At 37.7% G+C, this 23,758-nt stretch overlaps 3 protein-coding genes and 1 non-coding gene across 4 annotated transcripts; 3 read left to right on the forward strand and 1 right to left on the reverse strand.

Moving 5' to 3' along the window:
* The first annotated feature begins 11,959 nt into the window (after window positions 1-11,959).
* Window positions 11,960-13,075, forward strand: LOC120150827 (receptor-like protein 13). The gene has a single exon (XM_039163445.1). It carries the CDS (start codon window positions 12,125-12,127, stop codon window positions 13,073-13,075), a length of 951 nt encoding a protein of 316 aa, XP_039019376.1. The 5' UTR covers window positions 11,960-12,124.
* Window positions 13,076-14,484: 1,409 nt separating this feature from the next.
* TRNAE-CUC lies at window positions 14,485-14,557 on the forward strand. Its single transcript has one exon. It is a non-coding gene; the product is annotated as a tRNA-Glu (tRNA).
* Window positions 14,558-18,543: 3,986 nt separating this feature from the next.
* LOC120151007 (protein TRANSPARENT TESTA 16-like) lies at window positions 18,544-20,224 on the forward strand. Its single transcript, XM_039163566.1, has 6 exons — window positions 18,544-18,929; window positions 19,133-19,199; window positions 19,281-19,445; window positions 19,528-19,569; window positions 19,678-19,719; window positions 19,826-20,224. Exons 1-6 carry the CDS (start codon window positions 18,742-18,744, stop codon window positions 20,024-20,026), a joined length of 705 nt encoding a protein of 234 aa, XP_039019497.1. The 5' UTR covers window positions 18,544-18,741; the 3' UTR covers window positions 20,027-20,224.
* An 81-nt stretch (window positions 20,225-20,305) lies between these two features.
* Window positions 20,306-21,898, reverse strand: LOC120151029 (pentatricopeptide repeat-containing protein At5g08305-like). Its single transcript, XM_039163584.1, has one exon. It carries the CDS (start codon window positions 21,881-21,883, stop codon window positions 20,306-20,308), a length of 1,578 nt encoding a protein of 525 aa, XP_039019515.1. The 5' UTR covers window positions 21,884-21,898.
* Between the last annotated feature and the right edge of the window lie 1,860 nt (window positions 21,899-23,758).

A 23,758-nucleotide genomic window follows, 5' to 3' on the forward strand; every position in this document is an offset into this window, starting at 1 on the left:
CTTTCATGGACTTGATAAACAGAATATTTCAACTATATTTGGACCAGTTCGTAGTGGTATTCATTGACGATATATTGGTTTATTCGAAGTCAGAAGAAGAACATAATACGCATTTGAAGATAGTGTTGTAGATTTTAAGAGATAATAAACTATATGTTAAACTATCTAAATATGAATTCTGGTTGAACTAAGTGACATTCCTTGGACATGTAAATTCTGCAGAAGAAGTTCGAGTACATCCTCAAAAGATTAAAGCCATTATGGAGTGGGAAGTTCCAAAGAATGTGTCAGAAGTTAGTAGTTTTCTGGGACTTGCCGGTTATTATCGAAGGTTCGTTAAGAATTTTTCGATGATAACTTTACCCTTAACTAGACTGATGAGGAAAAATGAAAAATTTGTTTGGACTACGGAATGCCAATAGAGTTTTGAAATGTTAAAGAAGATTTTGACAGAAACTTCAGTCTTAGTTCAACCAAAATCTGGCAAGAACTATGTAGTATATAGTGATGCATCCCATAATGGTTTGGGATGTGTGTTGATGCAAGAAGGCAAGGTAGTACCTTATGTGTCGAGACAATTAAAACCGCATGAGAAGAATTATCCGACGCACGATCTGGAGATGGCTGCAGTAGTGTTCTCTTTTAAGATTTGGCGTCATTACTTGTATGGTGAACGTTGCTACTTATATACTGATCATAAGAGTTTGAAGTATTTTGATGACTCATAAAGAGTTAAATTTAATATAGAGAAGATGGGTAGAATTTCTAAAGGATCATGATGTGGTGATTGATTTCCATCCAGGAAAAGCAAATGTAGTAGCTGATGCCTTAAGTCGAAAGACGCTTGCAGCCTTGCGAGCTTTAAATGCCAGAATATCATTAAATAGAGATGGTGCAATATGTGCAGAATTGAATCTCAAGCCATCATGGTTAGATCGAATTAAGGATTTGCAAGCAAAAGATGAAAAATGTTTGAAGAAGTTACAACAAGTAGAGAATGAATAGATAAAAGATTATGAGATCAAGTCTAATGGGAACTTAAATTACCAAGAGAGATTGGTGATTCTAGATGATGATGAATTAAAGAATGAATTTTTAACAGAAGCTTATTGTAGTCCATTGACGATGCATCCTGGAGGAAACAAAATGTATATGGACCTCAAGAGTCGATATTGGTGGCCGGGAATGAAGAGGAATATTACGAAATTTATATTTAAGTGTTTGACCTGCCAGCAAGTCAAAGCTGAGCATCAAGTTCCGTAAGGACTGTTGCAACCAATGTCTATTCCTCAGTGAAAATGGGAAAATGTAACGATGAATTTTGTGACGAGGTTACCTTTAACTCCGAACAAAAGAGATTCAATATGGGTGATTGTAAATAGATTGACTAAGTCAACTCTTTTCATTCCTTTACGAGTTGATTTCTCCATGGATAAATATGTTGAATTGTTTATCAGGGAGATTATACGATTACATGGTGTACATGTTTCCATTGTTTCTGATCGAGATCCTAGATTCACATCACGGTTTTGGAAGACTTTGCATGGAGATCTAGGAACTCGATTGAACTTTAGCACAGTGTTCCATCCTCATACAGATGGATAGTCTGAGCGGACTATCCAAATTCTGGAGGATATATTGAGAGTTTGTGTTATTGAGTTCAAAGGATCGTGGGAAAGATATATTTACCACTTGTTGAGTTCGCTTATAACAATAGTTACCAATCAAGCATCAAAATGGCTCCCTATGAAGATCTTTATGGAAGAAGCCTTGAATTGGTTCGAGCTTAAAGATAGAGAAGTCCTCGGTCCTGAGTTGATTCAAGAAGTAGAAGAAAAAATCCAAGTAATTCAGAGTAATCTTAAAGCAACAGTTGATAGACATAAATCATATGCGGATATGAAGAGGAAAGAAATATAATTTTAAATTGGAGATAAAATATTTCCCAATGAGATTGTTAAGAGAGTGAGACCAGTGGCATATTAACTAGCTTTGCCACCTGAAATGGAGAAGATACACGATGCCTTTCATGTTTCAATGCTTCGGAAGTATAGATCTGATCCCTCCCATAACGTGTCGCCAGAAGAGATTGAGGTTTAATCAGACTTGACTTATAAGGAAAAACTGATTCAAATTTTAGCTCACGAAGTTAAGCAATTAAGGAACAAGACTATACCATTGGTTAAAGTGTTGTGGAGGAATCATAAGATAGAAGAAACAACGTGGGAGCGTGAAGAGGACATGAGGAATCAGTACCTCCATCTCTTTACCCAATGAAAATTCGAGGATGAATTTTCCCTGGTGGGGACATCTATGTAACATCCTCAATCTCGGGTTAGTGACTAAATTTTTAAACTTTAGAATTTGGTGACTAAAATAGAATAATTGAATAGTTCAAGGACTTATATGGGAAATGTTGTGTAGGATTGAATTGCAAAGAAGGAGGAATAGATAGACAAAATAGTCATTGACAAGGAAATAATTAAATTTTGCTATGGTTATATTAAGCCCACGTGGAAGTGGAAAGAGGCAAATTAAGTTTCCAAAGTTCTCTTATCCTCCTTCCTTCTTCACAGGTGAAATCCAAAGAAAAGGTCAGTAATATTGTTAGTTGATTATTAGTTGAAATTTAAGTTTGGTTTTGATCATCAGGTGATACTTAAACTTAAGGAAATCTTAAGTTGTCTTAAACAATAAGATGAAGGGAATATGAAGGATTAAAGATGAGGGGTTTTTAAATGAAGTATTTGTAGAAAGATAGTAATTAGATTTCAAGACTAAATTTTACTTGTCATCAGTGGAATTAAGAGATATGAAGTGATAGAATTGAAATTAGAACATATTGAAAATTTGGTGTAATTCTTGATTTATATATGGAGGATAAAATTTTGAGGTTAAGGATGTATTGAATGAGTATAAATTTGTTTAAGTATGTGCACTTGAGTTAAGTGTATGAAAGTGATTAAAACATAAAGAATTTAAGTTGTTAGGAGTGAATTTTTGGGCTTAAAATGTAAAAATCTGGCTTTGGGTATCGATACCTGATGAGGTTTGGGTATCAGTACTGCTTCATCAGTTACCGATACTTCAAAATTAAAATATATACTTTTGGTATAGGGGAATTGATACCTGTTGAACAAGTATCGATACCATAAGTCTAAAATATATAAAGGCGTTCATGGGGTATCGATACCTGAAGATAGTATCGATACCAAGGGTACCGATACCGTAAGGACGGTATTGATACCATCTTTGAAATGAGAGTTACATAATGCAATATGGGTATCGATACCTAGGAATGATACCGATACCTTAGTTAGGGAAATATCGATACCCTATAGGGGGTGCCGATACTACTTCAAATAGAAAATGAAATTCAGCTTTTCCTTTAGTTTAAGAAATGAAGGATTAGAGTATGTTATTTGGAATACTGATGTGGATTAATGTATGATTATGTAGATATTGAACGTAAACTTATTTTGAAATAATCAAAGAGTTAGAAACGGTCGAGAGAGAGAGAAATTCTAAAATCGATTCGAATCAAGTGAGGCTAAGGTGAATGCATACTATAGATATAGTACAATGGAAATAAGACTTGTGATAAGTCTATTTCCTATATTTGATTTCATGATTTCCTTTTTCATATAAATGCATATGTTATGATTATAATGAGTACTTACATAACTCTTAAATGCTTTAATATAATATAATATGTAATGTACGCAATTACAAGAGAATAAATCCAAGTACGTGTAATAAGAAAAGTGATCATATATGTGCATGTGAAGTAAATGATATGTTATATGAAAAGTGATAAAAGAGGTATAAAAATGTGAAATGTATCCATATTTAAGCCCATGTTATATAATATGAGAGTTGTAGGTATAATTGGCATGCCAAGAGTCGATGGATTATAATTGGTCCTTCGGGATAAATTTTCAGTGCACCTAGTGGGAATTTATTCGAGCTGTGGTGACAACATTTGTGCACAACCTTAGTGTACTCATGTACCTTATATTCTTAATAATGTACATGGGCATTCAAAGATAAATTAAACTGAAACTCTCATAAGATGTTAAGTTTCATTTGTGCATGTTATTATCATATATGTGATAGTTTAGTAAATATATGTAAATTGGAATGTTATGATAGAATAATAGTAGTACATGTTTATGAATTCATTGTTACATGTTTTTTATGGCTCACTAAGTCTGTGACTTAGCGTGTAAGTGATTTACACGTAGGTACCAATAAGCAGGAAGACCAGAGTTGAAGTCTAGAAATACATCATCTCTTTTAAAGCGATCAGATATGAAGTGCTTTAAACAATATGTTATTTTGTTGTAAGAATTATATTGGCATATATTTACGGTTTAAATCACAAATACTCTGATCAATTTTTTTGTAATCATTTTGATAATATCAATGTAAATTATTGTATTGTTCTTTTAATAAAAGATTTAAATTTTATGAGATTCTGTTAAAGTAAACGTTTTGAAAAGTAAATGTGACTCCTCGGATTCGTATCCGGGTTTGATACGGGTTGGGGGTGTTACAATCTATGCTTCACCTGAGATGACTTGTATCTAACATTACATCTTGAATCGTTGATGGTCCCGATAGTCCATTGGTCGAGTTTTCTCTCAATGGACCCTTATTCATATCAACATCTCCACAGGATTCAAAGTTAGATTAGAATTTCCCATGCATCTCCGACTGAAAAGTTACGCTGGAAATGAGAAGAGAGAAGCAAAAAAGGAAATTCAAGATTGAAAAAGAATTTGGGGTTTAAAATGAAATTGAGGATAGTGTTGCAAGTTTTAAAAGTTAAGGGACCTAAATGCAAGTGCCTGAAAAGTTCGGTGGCCATATTGCAAACGTACTATTGGCAGTGTAACGGCGTCAAACAACCGGTTATGTCGGGGACCATATTGCAAACAGACTAAATATTGGAGGATTGTATTGTAAGTTTTAAAAAGTTGAGGGACCAAAATGCTAGCTTCAGAAATATTCAGTGACCATTACTATACTTTACCTTTTTTATTTTACACTGTTAGTTTAAATATTTTTTTATTCATCAGACAAAAATTTTAATTATTACAATTCACAAATCCACCATATGATTTACATATAATTTATGTCACATACTAAACTTTTTGGTCAATGGACATTGGCGCAAACGTTCACAGAAGAGGTTCTAATGCGCAGACTTGGCCTTGTTAGGCATGATGAGTTGGCCTAGTTCTTGGAGAATGCTTACGAGTCCGTAAAGGATCGAGTCTGTGAAGGATCAATTCTAAGGCGTCAGAGAGAAGCGACGAGGGTGTTACATGTTTGATGGGGGCAATTTTGTCAAGGCTCATGGATTCGGACCGAGACATGTGTGCGCAGATTTTTGTAGGAGAATACATAGTATCGGCTTGCCAAAAAACATCAGACCTGGCCCGTTCCTTAGAAGATTCTAGAAAGGATAATATTATCCAATAATTAAGGATTTAATTATGGATAATATTTTTTTTTGAATTCAAATGCCTTAGAGATAGAGTTCTGGATAAGGTAGGATTCAATATAAGCCATCGATGTACTTTGATCTAAACCGTTGGATCTTGAGGGCCTCAACTATAAATATAGAGCTCATTCCCTCATTTGTAATCAAAGATTCAATTCATTCATTCTCTTCAGAGTAATAAAACTCAGGCATTTACTCTTACTCTCTCTAAGTTAATATCTTTCTAACTTGCTAGATTTTTAGCTTTCTAGCCTTGTTGGCTTGTTCTCCTTTGTGCTTAAGTCTTTGTGGCTTGTGTTGCCGATCGTGAGGGCTGAGATAGCCTCGAGAGTGTTCCTTTCCGAGTTCTTTCAAAGTTCCAAAGTGATTTAAGTCTTGGTAACTTAAAAAGTTCCCACATTGCTCGTGCTTCGGATATCTGCTTCAACCCAGGTGGCTTAGATTAGCTCCAGATAAGTTTTGCTTCCGTATTGTTGTTTAACCCTTGAGGGTTTGTTCGTCGCTTAGTGAGCCAAAGACTTACAAAGATTTGGGTAAGGCTGACTTAGGCGCCATTTTGACCTGAAAATCGTCTAAGTGTTGTACGAATCGACTAGCAGAAGTCTAGCCCCGTGATAGGTGGTATCAGAGCGTAGCCGTAGCCTCGACACAAGTGATGTCAAAGCGAGTTGTAGTAGGTGGTAACAGAGTGAGTCGTTGTAGGCAGTCAACGATCGTTTTGTTCGTGTTTTGGTGGAAGCGAGTCAGAGCAAGTCGGAGTGTAGGTGTTGTGGATTCAATAGTGATCCAAGCTTGTCTTGTGATAAGAAGCATAATAGCGAGTTGAAGGAATCCGTTGTTGATTCAATGAGTGTTCCAGTCAAGTTGTGGAAATGAAGCGTGATGACATAACAAAGAGGAGTTGTCCCCATAGAGAATATCATGGAGAGACATGGCAATGGGATTGAGCTAGAGAAACCAAGTGTAGGAGTTATCCCAAGATCGTTGGAGATGAGGATCAAGAACCTTGAGAGCTTCGTGGAGGAAGCCAATGAGGTCCAAGGAGTTGTGGAGTCCCGTCTTGAACAACTAGAGTCCATGAGTGATGGGTTCAAGGATGTGGCACAATGGAGTCTCTACGATTGGACACTGATAGAGATGAGTAATGCGCTCAAGATCGAGGCGATAGCCTTGAGAGAAGAGATGTATGGGCTCAAGAATGAGTTACTCATGTGCAAGGGAGTAATGAGTAATGACAATGTGCTCAAGACCTTCGTCGAAGGACTTAGACCAGGGGTGATACTTGTCAGTGAGCAAAATGATACCCAGAGTTGTTCGGAAGCTGGAGCTCTATACTTGTCAAAGTATGAGCTTTCAGGAGTCAAACTAACCAAAGATGAGTTATTCATACCCATTCCCAAAAATGGTTGTGAAAATAGGGGAGACCATGACAAGAGACAGTGGATAGATGACAAAGAATGCTCTTCGAGTAGCCAAGAAGTGGCGTCGACCGATCGTGGTCAGATAAAGCTATCGGAGAATCATGGCAAGGCTAAGTCCGTGTCAAAGAAGAAGGTGAGTAGCAAGCCTCTTAAATGCTACTTCTGTGATGGTCCTTACATGATAAGAGGATGTCCCGAGAAGAATCGCCTTGCTACCATTGTCGGAGGAGAAGATAAGTCAAAAGGGGAAGTAGCCAAAGATGGTGTGGCTACGGGAGTCAAAGCAGTCAAGCCATAAGCGAGGCTCGACGCGAATACGAGTGGGGCAAGAAAACTAAGGGTAAACAAGCGAGATCCACTGAAGTGTTTCTTATGTCAAGGAGCACATAGGGCCAAGAGTTACCCAAATGCATAAAAGCTCGGTGCCAATGCAAGTGGCGAAGCTGGGAAACCAAGATTAAAGAAGCAAGAGCCATTAAAGTGTTTCCAGTGTGGAGAAAAACACAAGGTGCGAGATTGCACCAACGAAGTAAAGCTCGGTGCGAAAGCCAAGGGCCAAGCAGGAAAGCCGAGGGTAAATAAACAAGAGCAACTGGAGTGTTTCAGGTGCAAAGGTCCACACATGGTACGGGAATGCCCAAACCGAATCAAGCAGTCCAATTGAAGGGACAAGGCCGAGAGTAGTGTGCTTGCCAGGCTTGGTTTAATTTTGTTTACTTCTGCCAAGGTTAGTCAAAACCAGAAGCAGGATGGGTTGCCCAAACCCAATGTTACCGAGGAGGTAGTCGCTGTTGTGGAAGCTGGAGTTGGCAAATGGCCAAAAGAGCCCGAGATGTTTCAAGAGCAGTTGAGCTCAGTGCATACCAAGTGTGAGGCATGGTCTAAGTTGATGAGTCTTAGACATGATGGGGCATTGAAGGAGTATTCGAGTCAGTTCAAGGAACTCATGCTCAAAGTCCCAAAGTTGACTGAAGAAGATTCATTCTTCACCTTCACAGAGGGATTGAAGCCATGAACAAAGAAGGAGATGGAGAGAAGGGGAATCAAGGAATTGTCTAAAGCCTTGATAGCCACCGAGTTCATCATAGAACTTGGAGTCAAGAAGTCGTCCAAGCCGAAGTTGAAAGCCGTGGGTAGTGGTAAAAGAATCCGAGATGAAGGTCAGTCTAATGATGAGGAGCAAGGCTCTTCGAGTGGTGCTTGTTCGAATGATGAGCCTTTGAGCATTGATCGTTCAAGTGGTGAACACAAGTATAGAGAAGACGTGTGTGATGTTGGCACAAGTCAAGCTATTTGGTGCTTTAAGCCGAGGGCAAGAAATGAGCAAATGGAGGGTCACCGAAGTAATGGGCCACAGGAGTTGTAAGCTTGCTTGGATAAAGCCGAGTGGTCCGAGAAGATGGACAAGCCCAGGATTGAGTTACCCAAGGACATGGGTGAAGACATGATCAATGAGGCTGTGAGACTTGGCTCAATGATTTTGAGTTTTGCCAAGGCAAGTGGAGACCGAAAACAGAATGGGATAATGTATGTGAACATCAACTTTGCGGGACAATCAGGAGTTGCCTTAGTAGACACATGGGCAACTGATTTATTCATGTCAAAGAAGGCTGCCGACAATCTTGGTTTGAAAGTCGAGCTATCGAAAGGGGAGATCAAGACTGTCAACTCTAAAGAAGTTCTAATTACTAGAGTGGACAGGAAGATAGAGTTGCAGATTGGTGACTGGAGCGATAATGAGGACTTTAGGGTGATCCCATTGGATGACTTCGACTTTGTCATCGAGTTGGGATTCCTTGACCATGTGAAGGCTTTTGTCTTTCTGTTTGTCGATGTCATGTGCATCTTAGATTCCCGACGGTAATGTATTGTGCCTTTGTTTTGAGACAATAAGGGAGCGACTAAGACCGTGACGGCCATTAAGTTTGTTGATGAAGTTCTAAGGGAGAGGAACATTGTTTTGGGGGCTACCATTGAAGATACAACCGAGAAGTGGTTGATGAATTCTAAGCCTTCCAGAGACATGATGGGTAAGAACTTTCCACCCATGTAAAAGGGTGTGAGTCGCACCAGACTTCAAGGGAGGAAGTGCCGATGCAAGTAGAAACACCAGACTTTCGGATATAAGTGTTGGTGTGTGGAGTGCCAGACTTCGTGGAGTAAGAAGAGCTGACACATAGAGTAAATGTGTTGAGGGAGATCGAGGGACATCTCAAACACGTTCTAAGTGTTGAGTTTGATTCACCATTATTGATGAGTATAGGTCGATGACCTAACTATCTTTGTTGCGGAATGATCAAAGATTGGAATGGATATTTGAGACTTTCAGAGTTCATAGGGACAAGCGAGTGTTGCCGACGAATCTGAGTTTTCGTGTTGTATGTTGTCGGAGTATCCAATTCTTTGCCGCTGGATCAGAAGTATCCTTGTTTCGGTGAATGTAAACGGGTATGATGGATTTCCTACATTCAAGATGAATGCCACGGTGTGTTAGATTGTGATAAGACATGACGGTGTTAACCAAGGCGAACAAGCCAAGGTGTTTTGTTAAAGCGTCCAAGGTGATCAAGACCAAGTGTTCTCACCTAGCGACGAGGACGTCGCTAGATCAAATGGGGGAGAGTGTCACGGACTAAACTTTTGGGTCCATGGGCATTGGTATAAACGTTCACAGAAGGGGTTCTAATGCGCAGACTTGGCCTTGTTGGGCATGATGAGTTGACCCAGTTCTTGGAGAATGCTTAGTGTTCGTAAAGGATCGAGTCCGTGAAGGATCAATTCTGAGGCGTCCGAGAGAAGCGACGAGGGTGTTACATGTTCGATGGGGGTAATTTTTTCAAGGCTCGTGGATTCGGACCGAGACATGTGTGTGTAGATTTCTGTAGGAGAATACAGAGTGTTGGGTTTGCCCAGAACCATCAGACCTATCCCGTTCCTTGGAAGATTCTAGAAAGGATAATATTATCCAATAATTAAGGATTTAATTATGATTAATGTTTTGTTTGAATTCAAATGCCTTAGAGATAGAGTTCTGGATAAGGTAGGATTCAATATAAGCCATCGATGTACTTTGATCTACATCGTTGGATCTTGAGGGCCTCAACTATAAATAGAGAGCTCCTCCCCTCATTTGTAATCAGAGATTCAATTCATTCATTCTCTTCAGAGTAATAAAACTCATGCATTTACTCTCACTCTCTATGAATTAATATCTTTCTAGCTTGCTAGCTTTTTAGCTTTCTAGCCTTGTTGGCTTGTTCTCTTTTGTTCTTAAGCCTTTGTAGCTTGTGTTTCCTATCGTAAGGGTTGAAATAGCCTCGAGAGTGTTCCTTTCCGAGTTCTTTCAAAGTTCCAAAGTGATTCAAGTCTTGGTGACTTAGAAAGTTCCCACGTTGCTCATGCTTCGGAGATCCGCTTCAATCCAGGTGGCTAAGATTAGCCCTATATAAGTTTTACTTCCGCATTGTTGTTTAACCCTTGAGGATTTGTTCATCGCTTAGTGAGCCAGAGACTCACAAGAACGTGGGTAAAGCTGACTTAGGTGCCATTTCGACCTGGAAATCGTCTAAGTACTACGCGAAACGACTAGCAGAAGTCTAGCCCCGTGACATTTACATATAATGAGACTTGAATATGAAATCTCAAACTTCGGTATACTAAATCTTGCATTAGTAACAACACAATGACCAATATCTACTTGAAATTCAATGGACACGGTTGATCATTCTTCGCCCTAATTGAAAGTTTCTAGTGTTTACCAAGTCAACAACATTATGGAAAAAATGTGGGTTTTAGAGAAGACTTTGACTTTGGAAATTTCTTACATATTCTCTCTTGTTCTATTACTTTATAACTTGTTATCAGTATTCAAATATTTCTATATTTTAGGTTCAATAGACACATTTGAAGGATCAATATGAATTTTTTTCCCACTTACACTGCCATGTTGTTATTGTTTATGATGATGATGATAATCTGTTGCAGCATTGGGTTCAACCATTGTTGCATAGACGAGGAGAGGACGAATCTTCAGGCAATCACATAATCGATGGGCTACGGACACGATTCGTATTAGTATTCGCATCGAGACAGATTCTTTGATGATTGTTGCAGGTGGGAAGATGTTCATTGTAGTCCCACAAACTCTCAAGCCATCGGGATTTACTTTTACTTCATCAGGAAAGATGCTGAAGATGAATGGTTTCTGGATATGAGTTTGTTTTCTAAGCCCAAGCAGTTGCGGGAATTGCATCTTGTGGGGAACAACATCGGTGGATTCGATAATCCCGAAGGTAAGGTCTTCACTCGTGCTTTGAAATTGATGGTTGTTTTTCGATAATTTTCTTAAAACTATCTCTAATTGTCATGCAACAGTATGTAAACTTACTAACTTACGATGGCTAGATCTTTCGATTAACTTGATTGAAGACGATGTTCCACGCTGTTGGGGCAATATGCCGTCGCTTCGAACTCTAGACTTGTCCAAGAATGGATTCCGGGGAAACCTCACCTACACCCTTGCTAATGTGTCAAAGAAAATCGAGATCATCAAAGTTTCGCATAACAATTTAACTTGTTTTGCAAGAAACGTAGGAATCACATTATCATTCTGAGCCATTTGGATATGTCCTACAATTACCATTTGGAAGTCGAAACTGAAGATCTGAATTGGTACCCTTCTTTCCAAATAAAACACTTGTTTTTGGCTGCCTGCAATTTGAATCATCAGAGTGATCATGTGATTCCTAGGTTTCTTGCAAAACAAGTTAACGTGCAAACCCTAGATTTATCCAATAACTCACTGGTCGGAAATTTTCCTACTTGGATGCTTCATAATGTTTCTTCGGTATTAAGCCTGAGAGGCAATTGTTTTGTTGGTCAGTTGCCTAAAGAACTCCGAAGCAACTCGACGATTACTATGCTAGATATCTCTAATAATCTTTTTGATGGTTATTTGCCATAAAAAATTGATCAAATACTCCCTCGGCTGTTTGGATTCAATGTCTCGTCTAATTGATTTTCGGGTAATATTCCGCTTTCCTTTGGTGAATTGAAACATTTAGAAAGGTTGGACTTGTCTAACAATGGTTTCACCGGGGTTGTCCCTGTTAATCTAACTCGAACTTCACCGCTATGGTACTTGAATCTGTCGAACAATAGCTTGCACGGCAAGCCACTTCCCGGGAATTGCAGTATGCCGAAATTGGCATGGTTGCTGCTGCAACATAATCACTTTGTGGGGAAATTTCCACCTTGCTTGACCAATAGTTTGTCTTTGAGACTGATCGATGTGCGAGACAATCATCTCTCGGGAACCATCTCGAATCTGCCTGCTCTGATGCAATTAGGAGCGTTTCTCGTGAGACGAAATCAATTCTCGGGACAACTTCCCCGGCAATTATGTGAAATGCAAAGAATACAGTTGCTGGATTTCTCAAACAACGGATTCACAGGGAACATTCCTTGCTGCCTACGTAACAACACAGTCTGGAAAAACAAGTTCCAAGCAAATTCATGGGTTCCTATAGATTTCACCACCAAAGGGCAATCACTTTCGTACCAGGGAATCCCTCTGACACTAATGACTGGAATCGATTTCTCAGAGAATACATTGGTCGGGACAATTCCACACGAGATCAGTGAACTATCGGAGCTGCATTCTCTGAACCTGTCGAATAATCACTTAACAGGTCACATTCCAACATCTTTCGAAGCACTCGAGAACCTGGAGAGCTTGGATCTTTCCCACAACAATCTAACAGGACCAATCCCTCCAGGAATCACACAGATTACTACCATCGAAAAGTTTTCTGTAGCCTTCAACAATCTCTCAGGATTGATCCCATTTACTGCACAATTTTTGACATTCTCCGAAACGTACTTCTTAGGCAACCCGGAACTGTGCGGTGAAGTAGTAGAAAGAGAATGTACTGGAAATGATGATGGTGATGGAGGAAAAGAAAATTCCATTGGAAAGGAAGAGGAGAGCTTGATTGACAGGCCCTTGTTTTTCTATGCATTTGTGTTTATATCGTATGCTGTGGGATTCTGGGGTTTTATTGCACCACTTTACATGAGTGTAACCTGGAGGAGAAAATACTTTGCCGCCATTGATGGATGGATTCAATATCTTTTCTGCAAGTAACGTTTTTCCTTTTCCTTCAAATATTGCGAGTGTCAAAATACAAATATATTTATGACAATAAATTTTCATATTTATATTTATATAAATAGTTAAAAAGAAAAGGTAAAATTATTATGCTGTGGAGAATGTCATCTTAGAAGTGGTTTTGTCCCAATCGATGTGATCTTGTAGTGGATGTTGTTCTTTAAGATTAACACAAAAACTTCAATCTTCAAACACTCAAATGAATAAGATAGAACTCAATTGGAGGATCAATGCATCCACCTCAGCTGGTGGTTGACAGAAAGAAACTTACATTATTTTCTTGCGCAGTTGCTGCAAGTATGTTAGTCACTGAATGCTGCTTGAGTGCAACTGTGTGGCCTCCAAAAAGTTTCATGTGGGACTGCTCGTGCATAAAAATGAGCATACATATTAAATATTTGAAGTAGCTAGCTTCGGAAGAGCGCCGATGGACATACAATGTAATTATCAAGGATAAAGATCCCTGTGCCTCTGAATAACAACTAATGAACAATATTGCAAAAGGCAAAAAATTATACCTCTTTCTCCGGTAAACATCTATTTAACTCTTTGTCCATGGTATTTTGTGCAAGTGTGTGCTCCCACTCTTTAGCAGCTTGTTCATCAATTTCTTTTGAATCACCTGCTAAAATGGCCATCATATTCAAGCCCAGAAACACCTTGAGAAAAATATGAATACAGCACGGATATAAAGAATCGCTCGAGCTAATATTACTAATAAAGAACACGGATATAATGAACCAGTGATCACAGTGGCATTACTAATAAAGAAGAATGCCATGCATCTTTCATAGATCAGGTATGCATGGGTTCAACCATTTGATAATCTGGTGATTCTATACTTTGCAAGTTCCTTTTGAGCCCATCACTTTTGACAAAACAGGGGCTGCCATTCTGAAATAATAAGAGTTTTGCGTTCATTTACATTTGATACATTAATATAAATGATAAAAACTTATATGTAAATCAGCCAAGAAATTTCAAAGTTCAGTGAACACAATAAGGGTTTCCCTAACATACTTGAGCATTCGTTTTACATTGCTCGACAATGGAGCATCTGCTACGGCACTCATGAAGTTCTCGGCAAAGATTCACCTAATGGTCAAGGATACATGGCAGCTTTAATGGTTTTTTTATAAAAAAAAATTAATTGTCACGTAATACTTCCGTTAAGGGGTTAACGAGAGTTAACGCTTGAGAGACCAAAACCGAGTGGACCGATAATGTAGAGGACCAAAACTAATCTTTTTTTGAACCGGTGACCAAAATCGATCAGGCAAAAAACATAAGAGACCATTCATATAATTTAGCCTTACTTGATCTAACATTTACTAGATTATTTATAATTTTATCCAAAATTATAAATTCGCAGACGTCTTTCAAGATCCGTTGTAGTCTAGTTGGTTAGGATACTCGGCTCTCACCCGAGAGACCCGGGTTCAAGTCCCGGCAACGGAATCTTTTTTTCTAACTTTTTCACCTTCGGAGTTTTTGTGGCTTGGTTGTTGATTAATACAATTTGTCATACCCTGCAATTTCTCTATACTGCTGTGGGCTATGGCTGCAAAGACTAGAGCCATGATCTCTCATGCGAATCAAATTTTTAAGCACAAACCAAACGAACACAGCAGGCTTACGGGGTTAAATATTCTCCGACTTTGCTTGGTACGAATCCGAGCTCCCGTCATTACCCTACTTCATCCGGTTGTTGATTATCTCACTTAATAGGTTGGTGTTTGCAGACAGATAAAGCAGCAGAGTTCCATTCCCCAAGACACATAGCTTCATCTGCAAACAATGTTTGTATTGGTTGCAGATAAAAGGGACCGATCCCTCTCATAAATTTGGACTCGCACATCTACTTATTACAAAAGCTTGTCTCTATTTTATCTTAAAGGGATCGAATTGTTTACGAAAGAGACTGATCTATTTCTTTTATAAAAATGGTAGTCTCATTGTTTTATTCAAAAGGAGTGATTTCTTTCATATATGGACCTATCCATTTATCAAAACTTATGATACAGATTATTTAAGTACATTTCATTGGGTTTAGGACGATGGTTTATTAGTAGTTTTCGGATATGTAAATTTCACTTCTTCGTCGAGTATCAATATAGTACAATTATAATAGTCATTTTTCTACCTTGTCAAGACACGTCATCCTAATAATCAACACCCCTTCCGTCTCACCAAAATAAAATTCTTTAAATAATTCGTACATAAACGTTATATACCTATACCATCTCAGTTGTACATGGAACTAAGCTAACGACCAAGGGCATGATATTAACAATGCCAAGGTATCCAAATTATCGTTTCTCATCATCAAACTACCATATAGGTTATTGTGAATAATTAATAGAGCCTTTAACTCGTTTACACTTAACTCGAGATATTAGTTTTCACATATTAAATGTATGTGTTATCATGCTTGATTTTTTACAATATCAAAAATTAAAGAACAACGTGCATGAACCCTAAACTTAATTTAAGGTTTAAGAAGGGGTTTCACAAATATTTGAGAAATATGAGTAAAATTAAATTCTCTCTTTTAAATGCTTGAACATTCATCAATGGCATTAAGGATAAATGGAGAAGATGATGGTACATGTTTCCTTTATTTCTTTAATTTGATTAATGCCAACTGATTGAAAGTTATTGAACATATATCATCTTATATTCACCGCAGTCTAATAAAAGAGTTATATATCATACATGCTATGTATATTATGTCTTTGATGCCTACCATTTTTGCATTATTTAATGGTAATGATGATGCACATACTAATTAGAAGCCTGGCAAGCTCCATGTGAAACCTCAGCCTTAAATTAGGGTTGAAGTGACCTTAAACCCCTTCTGTGACCCTTCCCATTTTAGGTAAGCCGCTCATGTTCCCATCTTCATTTTTTCTTCACTCTCTACTCTTTCGTTTTAAAAACTCTTCCATCTTTTTAAAAAAAATAAAAGAAATTTGAAATTAGGATACTAATTTAGATTGTGAGTTCAAATTATGTCTGTTTAATTCGTTCTTTTGAAGATTCATATATATTATTCGTTATGAATATAGAATGAATTAGACGAGTCTATATTACTTATATAGATATAAATTGTTGATTTGAATATTTAGATCTGACTCCAAATTAAAGAAAAGAGAATATGTTTGCTTTAAAGATTCGAATCGTTCTATTTTTAATCGATGTCGGAACACGATATTAAGAATAGTACAATGGTGAATATGGATTGTAAGTGCAGTTTATGGTGATGTAAGTGGGATATGATGATGGTGACAAGCAATGGAATAATGGTGACCATGGCCAGTGGTTTCGTATTTCAGGAAACCTATTATGCATTTGGCTTCTTACCATAAGTAGACTTCGGACAAATTTCTGATTAAACAACAAAACCTCTTATCGTTTCACTAAGAATTCCAGAAAGATCATTGCAAACCCTAGACCTTGCTTTATATTTACCATTATAGTAATTTAAAATTTTATAATTTTAAAAGGATTAGATCACAAATTATATTTGGGGGAGTAAAATATAATTTTACCGTTATATTAATCTCAAATTTTATGCTAAATTTAAAGGGTTCTGAAATTAACAACATATATATAATTGTATATTGTTGTCATCAAATCAATATAATATATTTTTTATTTTGGAAAAAATATATAATCTGTTTCAAATTTCGATTATGTTAGAAATACAATCGTATTATGGTAAAATAAATTGTTAGCATTAACTGAAAATGAAATGTTATTGTTCTTATCGAGAAAAAAAATAATGAAATTTTGATTATCAAGAACCACATAAACATAGATTAGACCAATCGACGTCGATAACCCATACGAATGTGACATGTTCACTAATATTTAAAAAAATAAGAGAAAAAGTAATAGTAGTATATAAATCACCATCAATCTTTTACTTTCCTTTTATATATATATATACACACCATATATATGGTTGTTCTTTTGACTTTTTAGGGTTTTGTCTTAATTAATTTGGATCGATCCATGTCGTATATATGATTTTAGTGAGTGAGTCTCCTAACATGGATTTTCTACATATACAAGATCTCAAACTCAAGACTTATTTAAACGATATCAAACTACTTACCATTTATACTAACCCGTTGGTGGATTTCTATATAACCTTAACATTTCTAACATGTTGAACCAAAAGATATATTTGAATGCATCAGACAATTAATTTAACATAATAATTGAATTTGAATTACCTATGAAAGTTCAAAGTAAAAGGTAAAATAAAATTACTTTTCACTTTACCTATTATTGATTGATCCTCAAGTTAATATGAAACCAGACCACGAAACTATACATGGTAAGTTCTAGTCATGGGATTTGTTAAAGCTTGTCGTTTCCTATTAGGGTTCTTTAGGGTTTTGGAATGGGCCCCAATTTCCATTTTAGGGTTGTCTTAGTTTTCAACTCATTGCAAAAGAAATTTCTAATTTTGGTAAATTTCAGGTTGCTTGACAGACATGAGTTCAGAAGAGTGGTTAAGACTTACACCATTTTGTCTTTGTTTCTCCCTTTTGACATTAAAAGATCACTTCTTGCTTTAAATTACTGACAATGCCACTGCCCCTATTCCATTAAATCATTGGTAAGTTAATTCAACGATTAGGGTTTTAGTAGGGTATTAATTTAGGATGAATTCAGGAGTATTTGAAACGGTCATATCTTTCGGAAATTTCAAATTTTCACGTAATTTTAATAAATTTTGGTAAGTTAATTCAACAATTAGGGTTTTAGTAGGGTATTAATTTAGGATGAATTCAGGAGTATTTGAAACGGCCATATCTTTCGGAAATTTTAAATTTTAACGTAATTTTGATAAATTTTGGTAAGTTAATTCAACAATTAGGGTTTTAGTAGGGTATTAATTTAGGATGAATTCAGGTGTATTTGAAACGGCCATATCTTTCAAAAATTTCAAATTTTCACGTAATTTTAATAAATTTTCACATTTATAACTAGAATTATAGGGTTTCATATACTTTTATATTTATACTTTTACTAATTCGGATTTATTCGCGTCACACACTTGATTTTGGGTGGATGAGTCTTCCAATATAGATTTTCTATGCTCAAACAATATCAAGCTGCTTACCACTTAAACCAACCCTGTTGTTATCTACCTATATTTTTTTGTTTAAGTTTTCTTTACTCATCAATTTATCGTAAGAATATTTAAATCTCAAATCCTTAAATAATAGTTAAGTGTGCTTAAGTTCACTTATACCTACATGATGAGTCTACCATAGAGGGCCTAATCTATTACTATCAAACATAGGTGCAATTTTGTAGTTTTATCGGAAGAGAATGGGGTTTTTAGGGAGAAAAAAATAACTTATTGAGAATAAATTCCTTGTTCATACACCAAAGGAGCTGCAGATTTCACAAGTAAGCAACAACAGCATAGGTGATTTTGCACACAGAGAAAGTCATCATCTTCCTCATCTTTAATTTCCCTTCCTGGTTTTCATACAAACTATGCATCAAGCTTTTGTTATTTCAAGTTTTCAGAAGCTTTTACTTCCCATTATTACTTGCTATTGTGGTTTGTAGAAGTTTATAGATAGAGTATATATTGGTTTTGATCTTTAGATATAGTTATGGGACGTGGGAAGATAGAGATCAAGAGGATAGAGAACCAGACGACTCGGCAAGTGACGTTCTCGAAGCGACGAGCCGGACTTTTGAAGAAGACACACGAGCTTTCTGTACTTTGTGAAGCTCAGATCGGCCTCATCATCTTCTCCACCACTGGCAAGATGTGCCAGTATTGCAGTGAGCCGTATAGGTCTTTCATTTTCGTTTTCCTTTCCATGGATCCCCATATTTGGTTATAAACAAAGGCTTTGTTCTATTATATGCCATGTTTATGGAAGAAAGAGAGAAAAAACTAGTTAGGGTTTCTGCAGATCTACTTTTGCATGATGAATTTGAGTGATTGCAGCTTTTTAAGTCTTTGTTTTATGGATGAATATATATCTTGTTTCACAGAATGGAACAAATCATAGAAAGGTATTTGAAGGTCACAGGAAGTAGCATTCCTGAGCATGACAATCGGGTAAGAATCCCACATTTCCTTCTTCAATCTGGAGAATATTTTGTATGATATTTATGTATATATATGTATGTATATGTGTAGGAACATTTGTACAATGAATTGGCAGTGTTGAGGAGAGAGACCCGTCGGCTTCAACTGAGCATGCGACGCTACACCGGTGAGGACATGAGCACGATACCGTTTGAAGAGCTCGAACAACTAGAAAAAGAACTCGAACGCTCCATCATAAAGGTCCGAATGCGAAAGGTATACGAGTTCATCATGATCTTCTTCTTATGTTATTCAACTGAGGATTTCTTCTTTTGTTTTACAATTTGGGATATTGCAGAATGAGCTTTTGCAGCAACAACTGGACAACTTGCGTAGAAAGGTATCGGAATTCAATTAACACTTTATTAAGTTTCCCTCACATGATTCACATAGGAAAAAATCGAAACCAGATGCTAATTTATGTTTTGGACGTCAAAAAAATTTGTAGGAGAGACTACTAGAAGAAGAAAACAGCAATATGTACCGATGGGTGAGTAAAGAATTCTACTGAACTTGTGTTGATTAACTTAGTTGATCATCTAGTCTTAGCTGCTGAAACATTTACTATTTGGATTGGTTTCTCGGTTATCTCGTAGATTCAAGAACACAGAGTGTCGATCGAGTATCAGCACGGGGGAATGGAAGCTAAGCCGATGGAGTATCAGCAAGTTCTTGGGCAATTCCCTTTCTATGATGAACCCAGCAGTGTGCTTCAGCTCTCAACCATTAGCCCCCAACAGTTCCATTCCTACCCGCTCCAGCTTGCTCAGCCCAACCTTCAAGATTTGAATATCTAGCATTGCCATCGCAGCTATGGTATATTATAATCCTGCAGATTTTCTGAGAATGATGAAAAGAACATGGTACATTACATAGACAGATCGAGTCGACTTTGTCAGGATCGAAATATTGTGTTTAAATATCTATTAGAAACATATTTCTGATATTGTTTTTGTTTAGGGAGTGTGCTACATATATATGCTTTCTTGCTTCTGATGTTACTTTAAAGTTTCCTTCGGAGATGGTATCTGATAGGTTTGGATTTTGAAAAGCTTGCATTCGAATTACATTTCATTTCATAAAGAAATATATTCTCCAATATCCTTATGAACATCAAGTTTCATTTGGTTTACAATGAATTCCAGCATTTTATAGATTTGTTCAGAGTTCGGACGTGTCTCGTCGTGAGCTATAAAACGATAAAGAGCTCCGGATATTTCCACACTACTAAATCCAGCAGACTTTTTCACTCCCCTTCTTTCCATAGCTTCTCTCATTGTTCTTGCTTCCTTCCATCGCTTGATAGCCGCGTAAACATTCGATAAGCCGATATATCGACCGTCATGATCCGGGTCTAACTCGATTAGTTTCCTTCCTACTATTTCTGCGAGATCAGATTTTCCGTGTATTAAGCACCCATTTAGCAGAGCACCCAGCAATGATGCGGTCGGCTCCATGGGCATTTCAAGTAGAAATCGGTATGCCTCTGCTACCTTCCCCGCACGAGCCAGAACATCCACCATGCAAGCGTAATGTTCGCTCTTAGGAGTCATACCTTGTTTTCCAATACACTCGAAGAAGTACCAAGCTTCCTTCACTAATCCACCATGAGCACAAGCACTCAACAAGCACAAGTACGTGATCTCGTCAGGGACAATCCCAACTATTTGCATTTCGGTAAACAATTTGAGAGATTCATTAACCAATCCATGAATTGCAAGCCCTCCAATCATAGCATTCCACAACAACACATCGGTCTTACGATTAGATACCGCACGAAAGACGTCTAAAGCTTCCTTTTCCGCTCCACATTTAGCATACATATCAACGAGAGAAGTACGCAAAACCAAAGTCATCGGCAACCCATTGTCCATCACATAACGATGCATTAACCTCCCTCGATCAAGCGCGCCGAGATGTGCACAAGCACACAACACACTCACCATCGTTACCTCATTAGCTTTGGGACCCAAAACTCGCATTTCCTCGAACACTGCCAACGCCTCCTTATAATCCTCACTCTTAACATACCCATTAATCAAACAGCTCCAAGAAACAACGTCCCTTTGAGACATTGATTCGAACACTTGACGCGCCGATGCCATATCCCCACACTTAGAATAACCATCCAACATAGCGTTCCACGAAACAATATTCTTCATAGGCATTTCATCAAACACCCGGCGTGCGTAAACAACGTCAAGGCAAGAACCATACAAATGAATCAAAGAATTGTTAATGAACTTATCTAATCCGAACCCATTTTTCAACGCGTGGCCGTGAATTGCTCCGCCGAGGTCCGGCTTCAAAAGGCGAGCAGATGCCTTGGCCAGAAAAGGATATGTTAGATGATCAGGCAAGACACCGGCTCTGAGCATTTTAATGAAAACTGAAAATGATTTGTTGGGATTTTTACTGCCGGAGTAGCCTCGAATAATCGTGTTCCAATCGAAGACTCCGGGGGTCGGCAGCCTGGAGAAAAGGCGGTAGGCATAATCTATGTCGCCGGCGTCGGAGAGGGCGGCGACCGAGAGGAGTTTAGACGACAAAGGTTCATCACGGAGGAGGCCAAAAGTTATAACAAGTGCATGGATTTGCTTTAATTCAGAGAATGATTTGCATTTAGAGAGTACATTGAAAAGAGCTTGGAACATTCCACATTTACAGGAACTCAAAAGCCTCTCGCCGCTGTCTTCAACTTTATAGTGTTTCTATATAATTTGGACGAAAACGAAGACAACTTCAAACTTATTGTACATGGTTGTTTATTATGTCCAAAACAAACATCAATGTTCAATAACTGTGTCGTAACCGGTTTTCGTTCGGGCACGAAATATTTATTTGGCGGGAAAAGTGATGTGAATAAATGGTTTTTAAAATAATTTGAGAGTCGCCATCGGCCTTTTGGTTCAGGTAGGTCGAATACCTAAAAATCATCCTTTAAAAGAGTTTTTAAGAAAACATCGATTAAAAGATAAACTGTTCTGCTTTTTAACCAAAAATTCGTTCTTTTTAATAATAAAAAGGGATTCGTGGTCGGTTACGTTCAGGGAAGTATTAGCACCCCTACAACGCCTAAAATTGGTACTTTTTAATTATAAATTGTCTCTATTATTAGAAATTTAAAAATTCAAAATATATTTAATTTATAATCCTATTATTTCAAAATTATAATTATGAAAAAAATATATTAATTTATATATATTTATAAACGCCCTTACCTCATTATGTAATGAAATTTCAAACCAGCATAATATAATGGGGAACCTCCCGCGGGGCCAAACGATATCTTTTATACCACAGCGGTTAATATAACAAGGGGAGCCATAACCGATACGGCCTTTTCCAACGTCATAATATCCCCCTGCCGCCTAATTGGACCTACGGGCAACTGGTCACTGACATCCTTGGGAATGATCTAACTCTGCAAAATGTTTCTTCTGTTTTGCAGAACATCACTCAGCTTGGTCTTGCTAGTGATGAATTCCACCAACTACTTCATTTTTAAAATGAGGCGGGAGGAGGCGATTTTGGTTAGCGCCGTTGGTTAACAACCAAGTTCCCTAACAGCAGCTTAGCTTAGTAGCTTAACTCTTTCTACTGGCGTGGCGCTGCTGGATGCTTTTTTTTTTATCAATAGAACAGGAAGAGGAGTCAGCCAAAAAGAAAGACCACCAAAAGTAACGACCACCAAGATACGTATAGTGATTCGATCTTTTGATCACCCATTTATGGAAAACCTTTTTTGGGGGCTTCCGCCTTACACACGGAAGATTGGATTGCCTGAATCACGAGTCTTATATACTGTGTTACGATCACCTCATATTGATAAAAAGTCTAGAGAACAATTTGAAATGGAAATCAAGAAACAATTTCTGGTCATAAAAACAGAAAGGCATGAATTGCGCAAGAAGTTCTTTCGGTTAAAACGTCGTGCGACTTGGGGGACAACGCGAAAAACCAACCAACGGGGTGTCTTTTGGTAGAGCTTTTGCCTACCTTCCCTCGAGCAATCGGTCCAATTCGGATGTGTTAAGCAAACACAACATTGAATATTTATGGGATGGGATGAACGCGAACAATATCATATATAAAGAGAAACGCGTAGTTCGTTCAAGGAAAGCATTCTATGCTACGATCTTCTTATACGATAGTGTTTCCCTCCACGCCACGCGCACGGGTGTTAGACGAACGAACGAACACATTCCGATCGCTAACGCTCGAGCTACTTCTGGTATAATACCCTCGTACTAAGGTCACTTTCAGTCCCGATCCTTTTCAGTCCAACTTCTATCCCTCATCCTTATGGACCCCCGGCTTTTGAATAACCTCCGCGCCTGGGTCAAACCCTGGATGACTTTCTTTCATGTCGACCTCTATTTAATTATTCAATGAAGAGGCGAAATGTAATAAGGAAAACCCCTGGCTTTATCAAACCAGTGCAACTTCGTTCCCCAGTGAAATTTGATTTATATCATCCGCCCGCGAAAGATGGCTTTTAGGGCCGATTATTCGAAGCAGGAAGATAA

Source organism: Hibiscus syriacus, unplaced genomic scaffold, assembly GCF_006381635.1.
Source record: "Hibiscus syriacus cultivar Baekdansim isolate YM2019G1 unplaced genomic scaffold, ASM638163v2 tig00111027_pilon, whole genome shotgun sequence".
Taxonomy (NCBI): Eukaryota; Viridiplantae; Streptophyta; class Magnoliopsida; order Malvales; family Malvaceae; genus Hibiscus; species Hibiscus syriacus.